The sequence below is a fragment of the Periplaneta americana genome, chromosome 10 (assembly GCF_040183065.1).
Source record: "Periplaneta americana isolate PAMFEO1 chromosome 10, P.americana_PAMFEO1_priV1, whole genome shotgun sequence".
Classification (NCBI taxonomy): domain Eukaryota; kingdom Metazoa; phylum Arthropoda; class Insecta; order Blattodea; family Blattidae; genus Periplaneta; species Periplaneta americana.
In genome coordinates, this window is record NC_091126.1 from 769,816 (window position 1) to 791,320 (window position 21,505).

General features: G+C 35.8%; 1 protein-coding gene across 5 annotated transcripts in view; it reads left to right on the forward strand.

The window, feature by feature from the left end:
- The window catches only part of ova (ovaries absent), a 144,113-nt gene that overhangs the window by 17,983 nt on the left and 104,625 nt on the right, over positions 1-21,505 (forward strand). For all 5 annotated transcript variants that reach the window (XR_011334199.1, XR_011334197.1, XR_011334200.1 and 2 more), the window contains exon 4: positions 3,394-3,594. Coding sequence is in view for 1 of the 5 variants with exons in the window: in XM_069836657.1 (XP_069692758.1) it covers positions 3,394-3,594 (201 nt within the window). In the remaining 4 variants the exon portion in view is untranslated. The remainder of the gene's footprint in view (positions 1-3,393; positions 3,595-21,505) is intronic.

Here is a 21,505-nt window from a genome sequence, read left to right on the forward strand (position 1 = left end):
TTTTTGTCATTAGGCAAATTATGAAATTAATAAAATATATAAAGTTCATGCAAATATATGTGAATGAATTGTTTCTCACATTTCACCATGGTATTGATTTCGTTCTATTCCAGTCTATAGTGAGTGGGACCATCTGAAGCTTAGCCAGATCAGAGTTAGAAATATCTCCTTCAGGAAGAATAGACACAATTTTTATTAAAAAAATAATTCTTGGTAATTATATTTCCTTTCAACTCCATGTATTGTATTCTAACAAGGGAACCATCCCAGGTCGCGTAGCTTGAATTGAATGAAAATGCATATTTTAGTCGATTAAAGTTCACGTTAACACTTTGCTTGTTAAAAACAAAAAAAATTACTTAGTCATACATTAGATAATTTTCGTTCATAAAGGAACATGGTGATAGTCGTTCGTTTCGCTTTTTTCTCATTTACGAAATAATGACTTGAGAATCAATGCTGAATGTGCCTCTTCTTGTGCGCACTTGGATCCTCAGTTCCGCGACAGCTTCTACATTAGTGCTCGTCTCTTACTCACATTAATACAGTACTCTTGCTGAAATACAAATTCAATTTGAATTTAAATTATGTATTAAATATTATAGTGGGATTCGAAATGAAGTGGTTGGAACAAAGAGCCATTGAAAGTACAGACATTTTATATAAGCCAGTTTTCACACTTCTGTACCACACACATTGTTTCCAACATGCAACATTGTTGCAAGAACGTTATCAAACTTTCTCACATGTTTCTCCATCACATACCCACACTCTGCCAGGCGTGTATTAGTATGTCTTTGAGGACAGGTCAGTGAAACTGTTGATACGCAACAGACTGGAATGTCATTATGAAGCGTTTATCGTCCAAATGTGTCTGGAATGTTTTCACAGATAATTTTATGTCTGAAATACTCTTCTAGCCTTCGAATTACAATTTTATATTGCCTAAAAAAGTACACATGCAAGGGTTGCAGAAATCTTGTAGTTTTTGGAGACATAATTTGTTTCAATTGTCTTACCATCTGAAGTATTGTTGACTTACTTACATGCTTACTTATGGCTTTTAAGGAATCCGGAGGTTCATTGCTATCCTCAAATAAACACGCAATCGATCCCTATCCTGAGCAAGATTAATACAGTCTTTACCATCATATTCCACTCCCACAAATCCATTTTAATATCATCCTCCCATCTATGTGTCTGCTTCCCCAAAGGTCTCTTTCCCTCCTGTCTCCCAACTAACACTCTATATGCATTTCTGGATTCGCCCATGCATGCTACATGTCCTGCCCATCCTAAACATATGGATTTAATGTTCCTAATTATGTTAGGTGAAGAATACAATGCGTGCAGTTCTGCATTGTGTAACTTTCTCCATTCTCCTGTAACTTCATCCCTCTTAGCTCCAAATGTTTTCCTAAGCACTTTATTCTCAAACACCCTTAACCTCTGTTCCTCTCCCAAAGTGAGGGTTTAAAGCATTGTTTACTCTTTCAAAAGTAAATATAGTGTCGACCACTCCAGAAATTCAGAAGTAATAGTGTGTCTTTCTTAACATCCGGGAGAAATATATCTCTTAACCATCTTCTCACGTGACTTTTTTTGTCAGTTTACTAGAACTACTTGCATCGACCACGACATTAAATGGCTTACAATTGTGTACACATTCTTTTACTTTAGGTCCAAATTCCCCTTTCTGTTCTTGGAAGCATAATATAGCCGCATACCTATGGATTTGGATGGTGTGCGAATGAGTGACAGATGCCGTGGATTGCACTACTACTGTATTTATGTGAGTTAAGAGAAAACAAATTGACTAGAGTATTAATGTGAGGACTGTGATATGGTGCCATGGAACTATGAGGATCTGAGTGCCCGCAAGAATTGGTTAGGTAGCAAGTATTTTCAAGTCAGTATATTTCGTAAATGAGTAAAAAGAGAAATGAACGACTATCACCATGTTTCTCAATGAACGAAAATTAGCTTAGGTATGCATTTTCATTAAATTCAAGCTACATGACCTGGGACGGTTCCCTTGTAAGTATTTTCTGTGCAGGATGGGTACTGAGTTGTTACTCATGTGATCTAATGTTCGATATATAAGAACGGTTATTCTGTTTGTTATCATGAGTTCCCCCCCCCCCCCACACAGTAACTTTATGCTAAAGAGAATGATAGGGGAGTGGGAGGCAATTGTGTTACAATTAGTAATGTGAAACATATAGGAAATAATATATCAATTTCATTTAGAATATTATTAAATATTACGACACTCCCTAAGTAAATGATGTTTGTATATTTAAATTTATAATGATATATATTTAAACAAATGACAGGAATTATGATAAGAGTCGGCCTCTAGCAGTGCTGGTCATTTCAGTATACAGGTAGCCTACCTCATTGACAACAATTATCTTAAAATACTAAAAAGAGCAGATTTGTCTGTGTTCGTCGAATGCGCATCATCATCCTTACGGAAAGGCACTTTTCAGTGTCAATAATTTATTTTTTGTACACAAGTTTGGAATTTTGGTGTAAGAGGAAAAGGAAGATATCCGTGTTCTGAAATTTATCCACCTGTTCAAAATTTTATGCTACAGGAAGTTTTCAAATAAGTTTTTATTTGGAGATGATTCACAAATATACAAGACAAAAATATGCCGCATTAGTAAAAGAATTTCAAATCTGATTGCTAGTATGGGCAATGAATATATTACCATGTCCACAGGGAAAGAAACTCAAACCATTGTTGAAGAATTTCATAGCATTCCTGGGTTCCCAAATGTATTAGGTTGTATAGATGGAACCCATATGATGTGATCAGGTTCGGAAAATTAATATTAATATTATTATAGGTCTAATTATTTCTATCTGATGAAAATGTTTTATTATTCATTTTAATACCAATAATTATTTGTGTATATGTCACTCAATTGGAATAGGCTATATATTTTTTTTATTTTATTGGGTTATTTTACGACGCTGTATCAACATTTAGGTTATTTAGCGTCTGAATGATATGAAGGTGATAATGCCGGTGAAATGAGTCTGGGGTCCAGCACCGAAAGTTACCCAGCATTTGCTCGTATTGGGTTGAGGGAAAACCCTGGAAAAAACCTCAACCAGGTAACTTGTCCCGACCAGGATTCGAACCCGGGCAGGGAGAAAGGGTTAATCAAACGAAACGAAATTATTGACGAAATACTAAAGATAAGAACTTCTGCATAAATCTAACAACTTCTCGGAAACGGATTTCGTGAGATAAAACATACTTCTTTAGTTTACTTTTAAACTGTGACAGTTTGGTGGGACCTTGGATATTTTTAGTTTCCTAATAGCATTAAATATAATTTTTTAGTTATATTTTGTCCAATGTGTACATTCTTGTTTCAGGCTCGATGGTTTGCTGTGCTTAAAAGCATGGTGTGTCGTTGTTACACCTACCATGGCTGTGAGTTCATGCTACGATTTTGTACTGAATTATCAGAATGCCCAAGTACATCATATGTGTTCGCAGATTCATGGGATGGCACAACTTCTCTTTACAACAAGGAGACAGGAAGATTAATGGTCACGTTTCGAAACGAGAATCGGGTTTGTATTGCATATTTTTGTAGTTTCATCTTAGAATTATAGTGCATTAAATATGAATTAATAATACTTCCAAATTTTTCTGAATTATACTTTGCACATATTCTCCACTATACCGTGTGTTTCTCTCGCTCCTAGTCATCGGGTTGTAGCCAAAACTTCATTTTATGGTATGACAGCAGAATTCACGTGTTTTTCATGCAGGGAATGGTTCCATGCAAACATGAATATTAATAAACTGCGTATCTCGTGGTCATGGAGATTAAAGCACTATGTTCCTAACCAAACAGTTTGAGTTAGAATCCCACTGCAGGTGGAATTTTTTTATATGGCAGGCTGAGGGGAACAATAAAGGATGATATTTACGAGATGTAATGTGCAGTGCATATCTTGTACCCAGTATCAATTAATTGTAATCTTACAATGTATCCTGTTGCTTTACTGTGTAGATTTTTCTTGCATGCTGTAATTGTCATTGGAGAGGAGAAGAGAAGGAAGATGTTTGAATTTGCGGCTGGATACATTTGTACTGTATTATTGATTGTGGTTTGTTTGAAAATTACCAAGCAAACAGTTGTATATATGGACGAACGTCACCACCTGCTTCACGATATCTGAGATCGGTTTTTCCGATTCCTCTTCATGTGTAATCGCTCGAGCTCGGGTTTGATATCCGCTTCCCAGTCAGAAGGAGACTGCATAGTACAGTAATGAGAATGATTCCATTCGAACTTATAGAAATGTTCACAATATCATTCGATTAAACAATCACAACAAGCCATATGAAGTTAATATGTACATGTACTTGTTCCATTTCATATGATATTTTGATAAGTGCCTCGAGTTCAGAATCTTATGACGCAACAATAGAATGATGTTGCCCCAGTATCTGACCCTGTCCTTCATTAAACACTCGAGCTACATATATGGCGATAAGAAAAAGAGCACTACGCTCAGGTGATACATACTATAGATTGAGTAGTTAACATACTGGAATTATTGAACAATTCATTCATACATTGGAATGATTTAATGTTACAATAGAATAATCGGTGAAACGAGTGTTGAGCGGATTCCGCCGATTTTGGAATAGACACCGACGTACTTGAACTGCCAACATAGAAAACAAAAAATCACACTCAATCACTTTCAACTTCATCTTGACGGCATAATAAAAGCCTAAACTAACCTAACCTAAGTGCGTCGGCGTCTATTCCAAAGTCGGCGGAATCCGCTCAACGCTCGTTTAACCGAATAATCATTATAGAAATCATTTGATTATTCCCAACAATTATGTATTTTTAATGAAATTTTAATTGCACATTTTCTATGTTTAAATTGAAACAGTCTGAAACGATTTTGCGTATAAATGTTGTAATTTTCATTTCCACTCAATTTAATATTTAACTTGAAAAATACTTAAAAAAGAGACACAAATTGAACATGATCATTATTGGAAAAAGCAAAGCAATTTTAGGTTATATTACTAGAAAATGCATATAAAAGCAAGAAATTACCTTTAATACATGATAATTAAAAACTTCTATTTGTCATTTAAAACTAATTGCTAGAAAGAATTTTTGTAACTATATTAATTATTTTAGAAGCGAAAAGAGAACAATTTCTTTAATCTAAGTTAAGATTGTTAATGACAAGGTCATTGAATGAATGAGTCGAAGTAGTTGATTTTGAGGGAAAAAATCTAAGCTGCAGTATAGTCTATGTTGTCTAAAGTAAAAATTATTTAAATACATTACATAATAATCAATAACAAAATACAACAAATAGTAGACAAAATTATTGTAACAGGTATTCTAATATATATTTGAATTTTTTTAAATAACTCACTTTGTTTTACGTATGAAAATTTACTTCTTGTAATTGACTTTTGGATTGTTTTACATTTCCTGCGTTTGAATTTTTTTTTTAATGTACGTAACTGTGCAAAAACAATATGTTGTCGACATTTTCTGGAGAGCTATTCAAACTTCCTTTGAAATGACGCAACCTGCTGTGCTGAATACTCTCACTTGGAGCACTTCTGGGGGGGAAAACCCAAAATCACTCGGGCTACTCGTCTTAATTTAGCAAATTGTCGTTCCTGCTGATGCCACAAGCCAAATAAATCCAGAAACTCCATGGATGTAGCTTTGAATTTCATCCTCTCCATAGTCATCTTTGGTTGAAGGAAGTGGTTCTTACTTCACTAAGCACCTAATGGAGTAAATAACAAAAATGAGTTCTTGAAAACCATGATACATAGGCCTATAAATTACACAGTATAAAAAATAACATACCTCTTCCTTTTTATTAGCAGAGAGCATTTTGAGATTTCTGAACTGTGGCCACAGAAATGTTGCAATTTTATGCAGTTTATCAGGTACAAATTTTTGCTCCAACAAATTGTATGCATGCTGTCGCAGATTGCACATTCCATTATCATCAAGGTCATTTAGCTAACAATGTTTTCTTAGCCAGTAATAACTAAGAAGCTTAGTACTGCAAAGTGGGACTATTTTCTGCTTCTAGCTTCTCTGTTTTCTCTTTAAAAACAGACAGAAAATCAATGAGTAATGAAATTTCACTCTGTTCGGCACTTGACAGTACAAGATCTCCTCTGTTGTGTTCCTTCAAAGCAGAATTAACCAATCTTCACCCAGTCCAAGGCTGCCACGGAACAGTCTGGCCGAGCTACGAACGCACTGTAGATAATCAACTTATAGTCGTAGCAATAATAACTGTAATAATATGTATACTGCTGATTTTTTTTTCTTAATAGCATGTTGTCTTGTCAATATTTCGTTGGAATGACTGTAGCATGATGAGTTTTGAATTCCAGAGAGTTTCAATAGCCTATTTTAGAGAAGTGTCTAATGTTTCCATTATAACATAGCATTTAAACAAGGTAACAATTTCTTTACATTTAAGAATCAGCTTCAAGGATACCATCGCTACCAGCTCTTTTTGTGCCTTTTTGTTTTAGCAACTTGACAAAATATGCAAATCAAGCAAAATATGAATCTTCATCACTATCCTGAATATGATATTGAAGCCACAGTAAGTTTACATTATCTAAAGTGTTTCCATAAGGTTTTGCTATTGCTTCTATTGGTTTCATAAAAGCTACTAGTTCTCTTAGCTTTTCAAGGTCAAGTCTTTTCTTTACTGCATGGTAGCAAATTCATCTCGTACTGTACAAATCTGAAACAAAAATTAAATGAGAATTATAAAATGCGCACACACATTTTGACCACTAAAGACATATTTTTCAATTCATGAATAGTGTTTTTAATTTTTCCTGATTCTTTGCAATAACATTAGCTTACCAGATTCAAATTTACATCCACCGCTTGCAACATAGAGATTGCTGATATAAGTCTTCCTGTCATTTGAGATGAAGAGTCCTTGAGTTTCTTTCCAAGTGTTTTGTCTAAAATCTTGACAGACACCACATCTAAGAAACCATCTGAAGAATTTCATTACCTTCCTCCCTGTATAAGTTCAAATCTACAAGCTTCAAGGTAAATGTGTATTTCAAGATTACGTTGAGACAGCGTGCAGCACAGTACAATCTTTGAATGGAGTTCATCTCAAGAGCATGTTTAATATTTGTTCCATTGTCAGTTACAAATACAATGTTTTTTGCAGCTGTAGGAGAAATTCCCAGAGATGGAAGCTTATCAAAGAGGACTGTGTCGATATATTCTGTGCAGTTTCAGATTCTTCAGGGAATTTAATTGTGAATAATTCTCTACTAATGAGCTCCCAGTTCTCATTTATATAATGAACGGATAGAGTCAAAAAGTGGTTTTTACGATAATTGTCTGTCCACAAATCAGTATAGCAGCCAAAACACCTTTTTCTGCCATTTCTAATATTTTTGGAATAATTTCTTCCCTAATCACTACAGCTCGGGCCTTACACGTGCGTGATATTGTCGTAGGGTCACTTAGAAGTTCAGCAGCATCAAAATTACCATACTTTACTCCAAAATCAACAGCTTTCTGTATTAAGTTTTTGAACTGTAGCCCACTGAACATATTAAATGGTCATATATCGACAGCATAACTTTGATGCATGCATCTCGGAAAATTTTTTTCATCTCATGCATAACATAAATTTTACTCGCAGTAGATTGCAGTTTGCGTTTGATTTATTGATATAGTTCACAAGTACAAAACTTAATAATATAACAAAAGATCTATAAACAAATGTAGTTCTACATACTAAATATACAATTTCCTAGACTCATTATTTTAACGCAAATCTCAATAATTTATTGGTTCAAACTTGCACTTACGTCTGGTTTTTTAGTGCATGTTTAAACCAATAATGATAACCATTAAGACATTAAACCTTATTTATCTGCTCCTTTTCACAATTTAATTGTAATTATTTAGGTCTTACATTACATAATAACTTATTATTCCAAAAAAATGTGATCAGATGTCGACATAACGTAAGTCATGAACCTGAATTAGCTGACTCGATACATTCTATATATAGGTTAATCTTTATTTCTTACAATATTTCCTTGTCAGCAGAAACGTTTGCGTAACTTCAATGAAGACTATCACATACCAGCTTAAACACAAACTTGCCAAGTTGCTTACATAATCAACCTCAATTTAGTTTCATAATTGTGTCTCATGTACTCATTATCAATTCATTACTATTATAATGCCTACTAAATTTATTATAAATGCAGTATTATTGAAATTAAAACATATTAGTAAAGCAATTTATAAAGTCAAAATTATCTTCTGAACCTTTACTAAATAATATAGCTATCAGAATACATTAATAACTACCTTAATTCTCTATTTTCAATTTTTATTATTTTAAAACTTTGACGTAATTCTATCTTATTTACAAAACCTGTCTGCTTATCTAATTTAATTAATAATAAGTGTTTCTAATTTTAGGAAAATTTAGTCTTAGCTGATGCCTATCTCTTAGTAGGTAGTTTCGTTCAGTATCTATAGTTTTGATTGAATCTACTTTATTTCTGATAGAGTTTCTATTTGTCAATTTACCTCTTAATAACTGTTCGTCACCTTCTTCTACTCCATCGGTCGGTAACTCACAGTTCCTCCATACTGTAGCACTTCCTCTCGCGCACTCCGGACTACCAACGGCATGTGGCATTCTTATAAATTGATCGCTGACTTTGCCGGTTGATCCACAATCGCTTCTCCTTGTTGAGTTTTCACTTGCGCGCCTCAGCCTACCCTCACTGGTTGTTCTCTCAGTCTGTGCCTCAGCTCCCCAAACAGCATCTTCACTGGTTCCTGCATCTTCTTCCATACTAGGTTGTCCTTCTTCACTCTTCTTTCTTCTAAAGGGATCTGTGAAAACAGTGTTCTCTAGTTTACTTAGGTATGCTCTAATATCATTCACTCCCGTAAGCTCATCAATTCTTCTATTTGTTATTTCTGATTTCTTCTGCCCACTTGATGAGTTACTATTCTTATCAGTCCTCTCTGCGCTTCTAGACTTCCTGTTTCGTGATGCACTTCTTCTGTTTACGTGAGGTGTAGATGTTGCTCTATTTCCACAAGTCTCTATTTCCTTATTTCTGTTCTTGTTACCGCAACTGAATAAATCCTCAATGTTTTCATTATTTAAGGACTCTACGTTAACTATGTTTCCGTTTATCTTCATTTTATCTTTTACTAAAGTTGCCCTAAATCCTTTACCTCGAGCTTCTTTTAATATTGGAATTAACTTCTTTCGTTTCTCTCTAATTTCTTTTGCAAAGTCATTTTCTATGAATATATTTGTGCCTTTGAGTTGACGCGTATTGGTAATGATGTGTTCTTTGATAAAGTAACTGTTCAATTTCACAATAATTGGTCTTTTATTTCCCTTACCTACTCTATACGCGTTATTTATCGCACTTATGTCCAAGTTTAGACTGAAATACTTAGTTAATAATTCTAACACCACGTAACCAGTATCAATCCCTTTTTCATGATTGCACTCTTCAACACCATAAATTACAATGTTATTAATTCTGCTATAATTTTCCCATTTTTTAACTATCAATTTTAACACCGCCTGCTCTTGGATAACCTCCTTTAACTTCTTTTCCACTTCAGTGTACCTGTTTACTAATGTATCTATATCACTTGCTACTTTGTTTAGTAGAACACTTGCCTTCAGTCTGTCTTCTCTCGTTTCTTTCACATAGTTTACCCATTCTCTTTGAAACACTTCATCACTGTAGACTCTTCCTTCTGTATCTCCAGGACCAGGGTTTAACTCCACATTTCCAATAATCAGTAGAATTGATAAAACAGCCGCTGCCACAAATATGTTGATTCTATCCGACACTATTACATTATCACCTTTTGAACATCTGCAGCACTGCCTTGCATTGAAGCACCCGATTCGCGCCCTGTAAGAATTTAGGTCGTCGCCCATACCTTCTTCACACACTAACCTACTTGCATATGCTGCTTACTACACAACCGTTCTCTACGACTGCACTTTGTGAACTGGACGCAGTAGATTGAGAATATACATGTCTTGCAAGAACTGAGGCCCAGCCGTCCTTTGAAAATCTTAACTGTTATACATGAGAAGCAATGAACAAATCCCATGTATTTTAAGGTATTTTTATCCCTCACTTCTCCGAATTTAGTCCAAGCAGAGCTAGTAACTGATTTTCCATTCTTTTTCTACTACTGCAAACTCTCCTGATTTAATTTTATTTTCAGTATCTAATTTTGACAGTGTGTCTTGTAATCTCTTACCATCAGCAGATATGGTGTCCGAGCCCCTCCTTGAGATCATCGTCAATGTATTGAATCATCTTCAACATTCATTTTGATGAAGCGTACTGATTAGACAAGCTTACATTCACCTACTGCCTGAGTACTGCCTACTGCAATCAGAGGAGTATGCAATTAAAACCGAGTGCTCACCCTCAGACCCGATTGCTCGTTACTTAATTTACTTCGTGATTTATCGGAAATATTCGTAGATGATCGTTGTATGGTCTGTCAGTGCTTTCCTGGACTGAAAACGATATTGCACACTAGCTTGATGCAGCTCTCTGATAACTATCACTGCCACCACGACTATGACTACCACTACAACCACCACCACCACCACCACCACCACAATGACTACCACTAGCACTACCACCACCACCACCACCATCACCACTACACTATAACTACGACTACCACTAGCGCTACCACTACCAGCACTAAGACTGTGACGACCAATACCACTAGCACTAGCATTAACACTAATACTACCACCACCACCAGCACCACCACCAGCACCACAACTATGACTACTACTAACACTACCACTACCACCAACACCACCACCACCACCACCATCGCCACCACTACTACGACTGTGACTACCACCACCAACACCACCACCACCACGACCATGACATCCGCACCTTGGAGTAACAGTTAGCACGTCTGGCTGTGAAAACATTTGGCCCGGGTTCGATTCCCGTTTGGGGCAAGTTACCTGATTGAGGTTTTTTTCGAGGTTTACCCTCAACCCAATATGAGCAAATGCTGGGTAACTTTAGGTGGTGGACCCCGGACTCATTTCACTGGCATTATCACCTTCATCTCATTCACATGCTAAATAACCTCAGATATTGATAAAGCGTCGTAAAACAACCTACTAAAATAAAATGAAATAAACGACCATGACTGCCACTAACACTACCACCACCACCACCACCATCACCATTACCATCACTACCACCACTACGACTGTGACTACCACTACCACTAGCACTACTATTAACACTACTACCACCACCACGATTATGACTACCACTAACACTACAACAACCACCATCAGCACCATCACTACGACTATCACTACCATCACCACCACAACGACTACGACTACCACCGCCACCACTACCACTACCACCATGGCTACCACTAGCAATATTACCACCACCACCACTACGACTATGACTACCACTACTGCCACCACTACTACCACCGTGACTATCACTAACACTACTACTACCACCACCACCACCACCACTACCACCATGACTATCACTAGCAATAATACCACCACCACCACCACCACTACGACTATGACTACCACTACTGCCACCACCACCACCACCACCACCACCACCATGACTATCACTAGCACTACTACTACCACCACTACCACCACCACACTATGACTATGACTACCACTAGCACTACCACTACCACGACTAACACAACCACCATCACCACCACTACCACCATGACTACCACTAGCACCACCACTACCACGACTATGACTAACACTACCACCATCACCACCACTACCACCGTGACTACCACTAGCACCACTACACTATGACTACCACTACCTCTAGCACTAACACTACCACCACCATCACTACCACTAGCACTACCGCCACCACTACTACTCTATGACTACCACTAGCACTACCACCACCACGACTATCACTAGCATTAGTGCCACCACTACCACCATTACTACCTCTAGCACTAGCACTACCGGCACAACTACCAACATGATTACTATTACCATTAGCACTAGCACTACCACCACTACACTATGACTACCACTAGCACTGCCACCACCACTATGACTACCACTACCACCACCATCACCATCACCACTACCACCACCACTACCACTACCACTACGACTGGCCACCACCACCTCCACCTCCTATTTTTTCGTTGTTGCCCTGTTTACAGCTACTTTTTCGAGTATAGTGATTCATATATTTTGTTGTTGTGGTTACCTGATTGCAACTGTATTGAATCTGTTACTTTTGAGGATGATAAAAGTTCTTTGCATGCTCCACTCTGAAAGGAAAGACTTCTGTTTTTAATTACGAATTATCCCAGAAAAACGAACTTACATAAAAATTTACCGATCTTTGTTCAATTCAGAACTTAATCTTGGAGCTGGAGAAATAGTCCCATATGGTGATATAAATGTGCATTTAAATGTTCATACCTACACCTGTAATTTTTCCAGTGTTATGATTTCATTGACGAAAATATAGCTACTAACAAATCACACTTGAAACATTTCAGTTTTGAGTTCCAGGGATATGTAGAGTAGTGTTTGATTTACATGAGATGGTCCAACCTGTGGAGTAACAGTCAGCGCGTCTGGCCGCGAAACCAGGTGACCCGGGTTCGAATCCTGGTTGGGGCAAGTTACCTGGTTGAGGTTTTTTCCGGGGTTTTCCCTCAACCCAATACGAGCAAATGCTGGGTAACTTTCGGTGCTGGACCCCGGACTCATTTCACCGGCATTACCACCTTCATATCATTCAGATGTTGACACAGCGTCGTAAAATAACCCAATAAAATAAAAATAAATACATGAGATGGACGATGGTCAATAAAAGTAGCAAGGTGCTAGCAGAGAAAATGGCATGTTTTTTAATATTGTAATCCAATTACATTAGTTTAAGTCTTTGCAACTGATTTATTTTCATTTTTAGTACTTTTTTATTTGAGGCTGAGAAGTGATTTCTACGTGCAATGTTAATTCGATATTCTATGACGCTTTATCAACTGCTGTGGTTATGTAGCATCTCAATGAGACGATGATGATGCCAGTGAAATGAATCTGAGTTCCGATGCCATCAAAATGAATCTGGGGTCCAGCACCAAAAGTTACTTAACATTTGCTCTTAATGGTTTGAGGGAAAACTCCAGAAAAAACCTCAACCAGGATTTGAACCTGGACTCACTCGTTTCATGGTCAGACATGCTGTGGACTATGCGGAGTTGCATAAGTCGCTCCATTGTACCTGCATGTTATTTTATTGCTTCCTCAAATTTTGAGGTTGCTCGTAGACAAAGCATACCAGATAATAATAAATTTAAGTACAATGTTCAGTTAAAGAAAATTCAAGTTTGCAACAGTGAAAAATCCTGAAAAGTTCAATAATTAAGGTAGATAATAGCAATGGTTTTTTTAAATTTGTAGGGAAACCCTGATAGTGGCAGTAGTTATTTCTTTTAAAATAGATGTTGGCAGGGAAAGAAATTTCGAAAATTTTGCTATTAAAGCCTGGAATTGTTCCTCTAGCACTATTGAGTAGACCCACCACCTTTATATTGTCGAGTTCATATTTTTCTTTATAATGTGAATACTCTGCTTCTAAAGGCTGGACTGCTCACTTTCAAACCTGATGGTTGGGTCAGTAATGTAAGCTTTGCTTTTGTTTTTAGAGGCAATTATATCGATTCTTCTATGGCTTCCATTTTCTGCTAGACCATGGACATCTTCGAAAACCTTGAAGTCATTATCTTTTAGTGCTGCAGCTATAATGGAGCGAATGTTATGGTGACACATATTCCTTAATAAATCACCGTGAGAGCAGGATCCCAAAATGTGTGCAGATCTAACTGTAGAAACATTTGCTGTCATCTGGATAGTCTCTCGCCATTCACTGCATGACAAGCCACGATGGTCTCGGATCCATGAGTTAGCGGGTATACTCCTTGTATAGACATATGTCTTTCCCTTTATGCTGCAAATTACTCCATTCGTGGAAGGCTCTTGTTCTTAGCTCTGTTCTCACTTTCCTTGCATCGATAATGGTGTGGTATCAAGTGATTGTAGTGATTGCGATATTTCTTCTTCCAGGTTTCTTGTGGTGTATATGTAATCATTATTTCGGAGGGTTAACACTTTACATAAGTTAAAATGTTGGATATATGGAGATACATTTCCCATTAGCACAGGAGAGTCCCAAACCTGTATCCTTTCTTTCCACATACACCATTCCATTAGGGATGTCTGTAGGTACCTAAAGTATTTCTTTAAGGGCAATTCTTACCAAAATATCAGTATCAGTTAGGAATTTTTAGGACATTTTTGTGACCTGATGGTTTGGAATGGGTAAATTAGTCCAGGACAAATGACGTTATTAATTACAATGAATTTTTTGTCTGTAATAATGGAGAAGAAGTGAGTTTTTCTATTTTATTTTGCAGTCCTTGAAGTACTTGAGTTGGTTTAAAAGTAATTTCATTGGAGAAATTTACACCCAAGTAACAAATTGCTTCTCCATGTTGCAGAGTTGTAATTTCACAATTGCGAAATTCAAATGGGTCTTCATTAAATTTCCCCTGCTCAATGCAATTTGCTGTGGGTTTGTTATGATTGCTGGAAAGTCCCATTTCCTGGAATCTTCTTGTGACGACTTTTGAGAGTTCAAGAGCTGTCTTTTCATTATTCCCTATTAAAACCAGATCGTCAGCAAATCCCATTATTGTTAAAGGCAGAGAGAAAGCTCGTAGTGAGAAGTTATTGCATCTTCAGTTAGTTCGTCTAAAATATGGTATGTTGACAAATTATACAGAATAGGCGAAAGGGGCGAGCCTTGCGTAACATCTCTTCTGATACATAAATCAGCTGTTTCCCCACTGCTTGTTTCTATTCGAGTATAGTTATCAGTCTGTAGATTTATTATTAATTGAGACAGGTTTTTTTTAGGAATTCCTGCTGTTGTTAAAGTTTCACATAGATGGTTACGTCCAATGCTGTCAAAAGCTTTTCTGACATCTAGGAAGATTACAGTAACATCTGATTTCTGTACTCTAGCATACTGTAATACTGAGTCAAGGATAGAAGTATTTATATTTGCACCTGCAGATGACGTCAGTCCCCATCACTGAGTATTAAAGGTTACGTATTCTCGAAAATGTTTATCCAAAACCCTTTCGATTACCCTCTGAACAACAGAACAGATCGTAATAGGCTGCCAATTAGCAATGTTATCTCTAGCACTATCCTTGAATATAAGCACTGTTTTAAGACATGCTGGTACTATCTCTGTTCGTAACATGTAAGTAGCAATCAGTCCTATTATTTCTGAAGGCGATACCTCTCTTTATGGCACATACAATGACATGATCTGAACCTTCTGAAGTGTCTACTGCAATTTTTTGTGTGGCCTGTTGTACTTCTTGCTTAGTAATTGGATTAAAGGTATCATTTTCAACAGCTGATTTAACTTCACATGTTGTAGTGGAATAATGGTTTCTTATTGAATTGTTTGGTTGTCCTAGTATGTTGTCAAAATATCTAAAAATTTTCTGCGAAGGTATCTGACATCTGTCAATCTTATCATTAAGAACTGTTCTAATAACTTTCAATGCTGATTATAAAATTGGTATTATGTTAGTTGATAAAGGTATTTACTCCTCCTTTTCTCTCTCTTTTAGTTGCTCTTTCAGGATTTGAATAATGTGCATATGATCTTTCTGTAGTAACATTAGTTTTCCTTTGACGTGCCTCATAAAATTTTTTCACTGGATGTTTAATACGAGGCAGAAAATCAATGGCTTTAGCTAGAAAGCTACAAATTCGTCTGCTAATGAGAAAAATGTATTATCGTTGATATCGTTATTTAATTTACTTCTCCACATTACCATTTGTTTATAATATTCTGAATTTTGTTGTTGACTTATTGTTAGACTTAACTTCATTAATGACTTTCTGTTCAAAGGGTAACAATAAAGTCAGTTCTGATTTAGAAATAACAGAATTATCAGATGGCCCATTTATCTGTCCACTAATCTTGTGGAGAGAGAGAGAGGGGGGGGAGGGAGAGAGGGAGGTATGCGTGTGTCTCTCTCTCCCCCTCCCCCTCTTTTTTTGTATAATATCTTAAACCTTGATGAGTAATACACTAAGAATAAATTACTGATGATGAAATTTTAATTTAAGCATTAATTATTTATTTACAATGCATGAAAAATGAGGTAATTAGTGTTACCTGTTGCCTGGTGTATTGTCACACCTCCTAGTTGCTTTCGGTTTCCAATTGCACAACATTTAAACCTTTTTCTTTATTAATTTCACTTTTTTTTGGATAACTGCTGAAATAGTTGGATGATGGGAGTATATGCAAAACAAAGCACTTGGAACTGGACGTGGAATGAAGGCATATGAGCTGATGCAAACTGTGTCAACGTTGAGTGCTTCTCCCCTCGAGTCGTGGTGGCAAGCCCACACAGTGCTTAATCACAACTTAACTTTCTCAGCATTCTTTCGTTCTTGTGATTGGGTTGTTGTGTGGATGATGTCTTCCTGGTTTACTAGAACCAGAAATTCTTATATACAGTATATTTTTTAAATGCCAGAAAATATTGTGAATAATAACTTATATTTTACTACAATATTTCTTCGATTTTTTAAATCCAAGAATTGAAACAAGTGTATTCTCATTGATGTGGCAAATAGTATGGTTCACATAATACTTAGGAGCTGTCTAATAATTGTTTAAGAAGTGCTCCAGCACCAGGGATTGAACCCGGGTCTTTGGTTCTATGTATCAACCGCTCTAACCATTGAGCTACATTGAAGTTCAGTCCACAGCACCAGATCGATTTTATGGGATGGTACACATTGCCTTAATGAATTGCGTGGAATTAATCTTTACATTCATGATTACAGTATATTAAGTGCGATTTTTTAGTTTACAGTATAATATATTTTACATTTTTATGTGGTTCACCTTCATTTTATTTATATTTACTACTATGCTTGCACTGAAATGGGTAATAACATTATGAATGATTGGCTTTTCTCCTACCTTCTCTACGGAAGTCCGGTCCTGGAGTTCTTTGCCATAAGATGTGATTGGTTGGAGTCTAAAATGTTTTTCAGTTTTTCGTATTGAAAAATAGTAAGGGAGGTAGATGAGGTTTGATACACATTTCATAAAAATTTATATTTCCTTTAACCCTTGTTATTTTTTTTAATTGCTATTAGGCCTACTATGTAATCTATTTGTTGAACTATAGTGCACATACTTCACTAGTAATATCTTCAACTATCTTACCAATATGACAAAAAATTCCTCTTTTTGGAGTTGTAACATCTGTATAATTTCTCCCCATGCTAAGGAGGTTTGATACAAATTAAGGGGAAGTTTGATACACATACTTTTAACTTACAGTGATGATGATTAACAGTACAAGAGATGCATGGGTGAATATTATTCTGTTATTGATAATGAGGCACAAATAAACAATCATTTAGTCTTTCACCTTAAAAAGTTTAGGTCTTCAAATTTTTTTTAAAGTAGATAGAAACAACTCGTTCATGTTCGTATGTTAGTATTGGTGGATGCAGAATCTTTTCAACTTGATCTTTGTCTATAACTGCTTCATCTTTTATATCTGACCAACGAAACTTGCTTCCAGTTATATGCCTAAGAAATGTATCGTTCCAATTTTCATCATCATCATCACCACCAACAAAGCGCTGAATGCTCTTCTTTTCTCACCCTGTTATCTAATTCAACAGACTTGTCAGTGTTATCCATTTCTGCTCTGACACTATTTCTTGCTGTGCTTCTTCTTCAGATGATGTTTCTTTGAAGGAACAAAAAAGCTGTTTTGAAGTTCTTTTGTTTTCAGTGGAAGGTTTTGGTTTTTGTGACTTATCAAATCAAGTTTTCTTTTGGAATTAGTATAATATCCCAATTGGCTGGATACTTCTTGCAAGCTGTTTACAGTTCAGTGTTCCTAAACCTCAGTGAAGTTTTGCTACCTTTCTGAGATACGAATAAAGTAATGTCTCTTCTTTAGTAAACACTTTTGCAGTGAAGGCAGCTTGGAATGTCGTTAATTGTTGACTCTTTATTTTCAACCGATAACGTCTTATCAATACCAAACTTAAGTGCAGTACAGCCTATCCTCCAAAATAGCCTTCATTCGAGTTGGTGACATTTCTTCTAGGCTTTCCCGTATTTGTTCTCTTATAGAACATAGCCATCCTATAAATAAACAAAATACATATACACACAAAAAATAATCTAGTAAGTGTATATATCCCCATTTATTATGTATTGTATCTCTCCTTATTACATTTTGGGTAAATACATTCTAAAATTATAACTTCAAATATGATTGAAGTTAAGAAATATTGGGCAATGTTTAGCTTAAATGTTAACAGACAAGATATACCATCTATATGTGAATATTCTGCGCCATTGAATAATCCGCACACTCTAATTCTAGGAGGAAAAATAATTGGCTGTAATTTGTGCGTGCACCCCATTTATTTTTTCACTAAATTCCGGAAAAAATATCAGCCATGTATATGGTAATATATATCTCGGTTTTCAAGTTAAATTCATAGGAGATTTATTATCAAAGCACAGAAATGCATAAACTTACTTTGACTGGCACAGAATCAACAATAAAGCACAATTTTGTCTGCTTTCTTTTGCAGTTAGCTGTAAAACTCATAACATGATACTCACCGAAGAGTATTTGATATGTCAAAGATAAATATTCTGTTTTCTGTGGAATTATTACGTCTGTATCAAACCTCCCCTATTACTGAACTGAACTACTTAGTCTCTTGTGAAATGAAAGTTGTTAATTATAATTTCCGTTATCCTGATCTATTATTACCTGCCTAATTTTTATTTATAATTAAACTTTCTCTCCCATGGATAAAAAATTACTCCAGCCAAATGGTGTGAAATGTGAAACAACTATACAGTTTTCATTTGCATTTTTCCAAGTGGTAAAATAGATATGGTCCAACAGGAAATGTCCTAAGCTAGAAATTGTTTGGGCGAAGATGTCCACTTACTGTATCATCCACAAAATACCATCCTATGACGAAATGGTCCAAAAATTGAAGTGGATTAAAAATCTGAGTCATCCCATGTACGAAAATGTCCAATGCATAAAGAAATCCCAGAATATCGAGTGGTCCTGTATACAGTGGTGTCCAACATGTGGTACCACAAATGGAAATGTTGCTGTGAAAATGAATTGCCATTATGAATAGCCGTAGAGCCGCATTCCCATTTCATTAACCCTTAAGCAGGCATGCGGGGTGTTGTCAACATCCCAGTGGCATATATGGAGCTGTTAACTACATATTGAGTAAGCCTGTACTTCTGCAACTTTCAGTATCTTTCTTAGAATTGGTAAGGCAACAATAACCGTAAATATGTTTGAAATCGGAATTCGCATACGGGTACTCGAGATAATAATGGTTTAAGTGATGTGGGGTGACGAAGTGTTACAACAGTACTCCTATTGTAAATAGTGACAGTGACTAAACCAACCATACTTGTATACAAATAATAACAATGGATGTTAAGTAGTAACTGTGCGCACAGAAAAATGAAGAAAGTGGTCTGGAAAGGAAGATAAAAGTAAATTATGATTAAGAGTGAGTAGACTTTCGAATATTACATGTGAACCAATAATGAAATGTTACCATTACATCAGGGATGTCAAGGTCAGAAGCACGTACTCGATCCTCTGTGCTATAAAGCACTGAGTGGTTGCAATAAATTTATTTTGCAGGCAGTAGCTGTGATCAAGGAGGGGTGAGCAAAATGAACTGTATTGGCCTACCACTGCGTGGTGAATTAAACTGCTTTTAAGCAATAGATAATGTGTTACATTCATACAAGGCAACAAGAAATCAAAGCATGTTTTGCAACTTGTACCTCTCTAATAAATGCAATTAATTATAAAATAGTAGAATTTAATAATAAACATAGACTCTTCTTAACTTACACAGTTTCAGCTAATAACTAGGATCTAATTAATTGTTATATAGTTATTGAATAATGCAATAACACATAAATGCTGCGTTTTTGTTTTAAGCTAATAAAAAAAGGAAAACAAATCATAGGACATTCTGCATATGGTAAAATGAAATAATAGGCCTACAACAAATAATAAACATACATATATTCTCTTTAACTTAAGTAGTTTTAGATAATGAGACCTATCTAATTAATTGCTATGTAACTATTACATAATCATGTATTTATTAAATGCAAATCACACTTCTAGAAACAAATTTAAATTCCTGAATTCAGAAGTGCATTTTTTGCTTTTTGCCGACACCAGCCTTCTTAGGTAGGGCGCATTTTATCATCTGATGATTCTGATCTTAGTCTTGGTTTTTTTAGGTTTACAAGTGAGAAAAATTGCTCACATACATACTGCCAAATATAAAAATAAATTGCACCGAAAATTTTTGTACCCCAGAATATAGTATATCAGGATACTTTCTAACAGAAGACCTGAATTGGCAATCATCTCAAGTCCATTGAAGTAATTATTTTCAGGACAGCAAAGAAACTATATAAACTTGCAATATAAGAATACCTATTGAAATAACATACTTGTATAATTAAAAAACACAGGCGTAGACACGGACTTAGGATATTCTTTTTTAAGAATGGTAGTCTATGCAAAACACAACATGTCAGGTAAAAGTCGAATTCGATAAATTTTGGACTTGCAACTTGTAACTGACGTGTAACAAGTCTATGCTATTAGCAACATACCCTTTTGTTTGTACTTCATTCTGTAAACTACATTCAATGGATTGAGAAAGAAACTGTACATACATCTACCACATATATTTACTACTATTTCATGTCAATAAAAACAACAAAATGTGAATACATCATTCTGTAGATCGACTAATAATTTTAGCGTTTGACACTACTTCTTTTTGTAACTAAATAATTTCCAGATACCAAACAAAGAGCATCACCTCATCTTTCACTTACATAAGTCAAGAGTCCAGCCAACCTGAAACTTACTGAACGACTTCTTTATCAATGTGTAATGTACAACCCTTGTGTTCACTAGTGACTTGTACTTGCGTGCCCTATGTGCTCTGAGCAACACACACATTTGTGCTCTCGTTGACATCACTGCGGTACATTAATTATAACATTGTGTTGGGTATTAAAGTATTTCATGTAGTTGTATAAATAAAAAAGAGCTATATTTTAATTGTTCCCTAAAAAAGTCCCATAAGAACCCATTACATTTGGGGTGTCAACAATACCCCACATGATTTAAATGTTAACAAAGTTACTAGACACGACTGCTTAAGGGTTAATAAAGGTCTTTGAGCT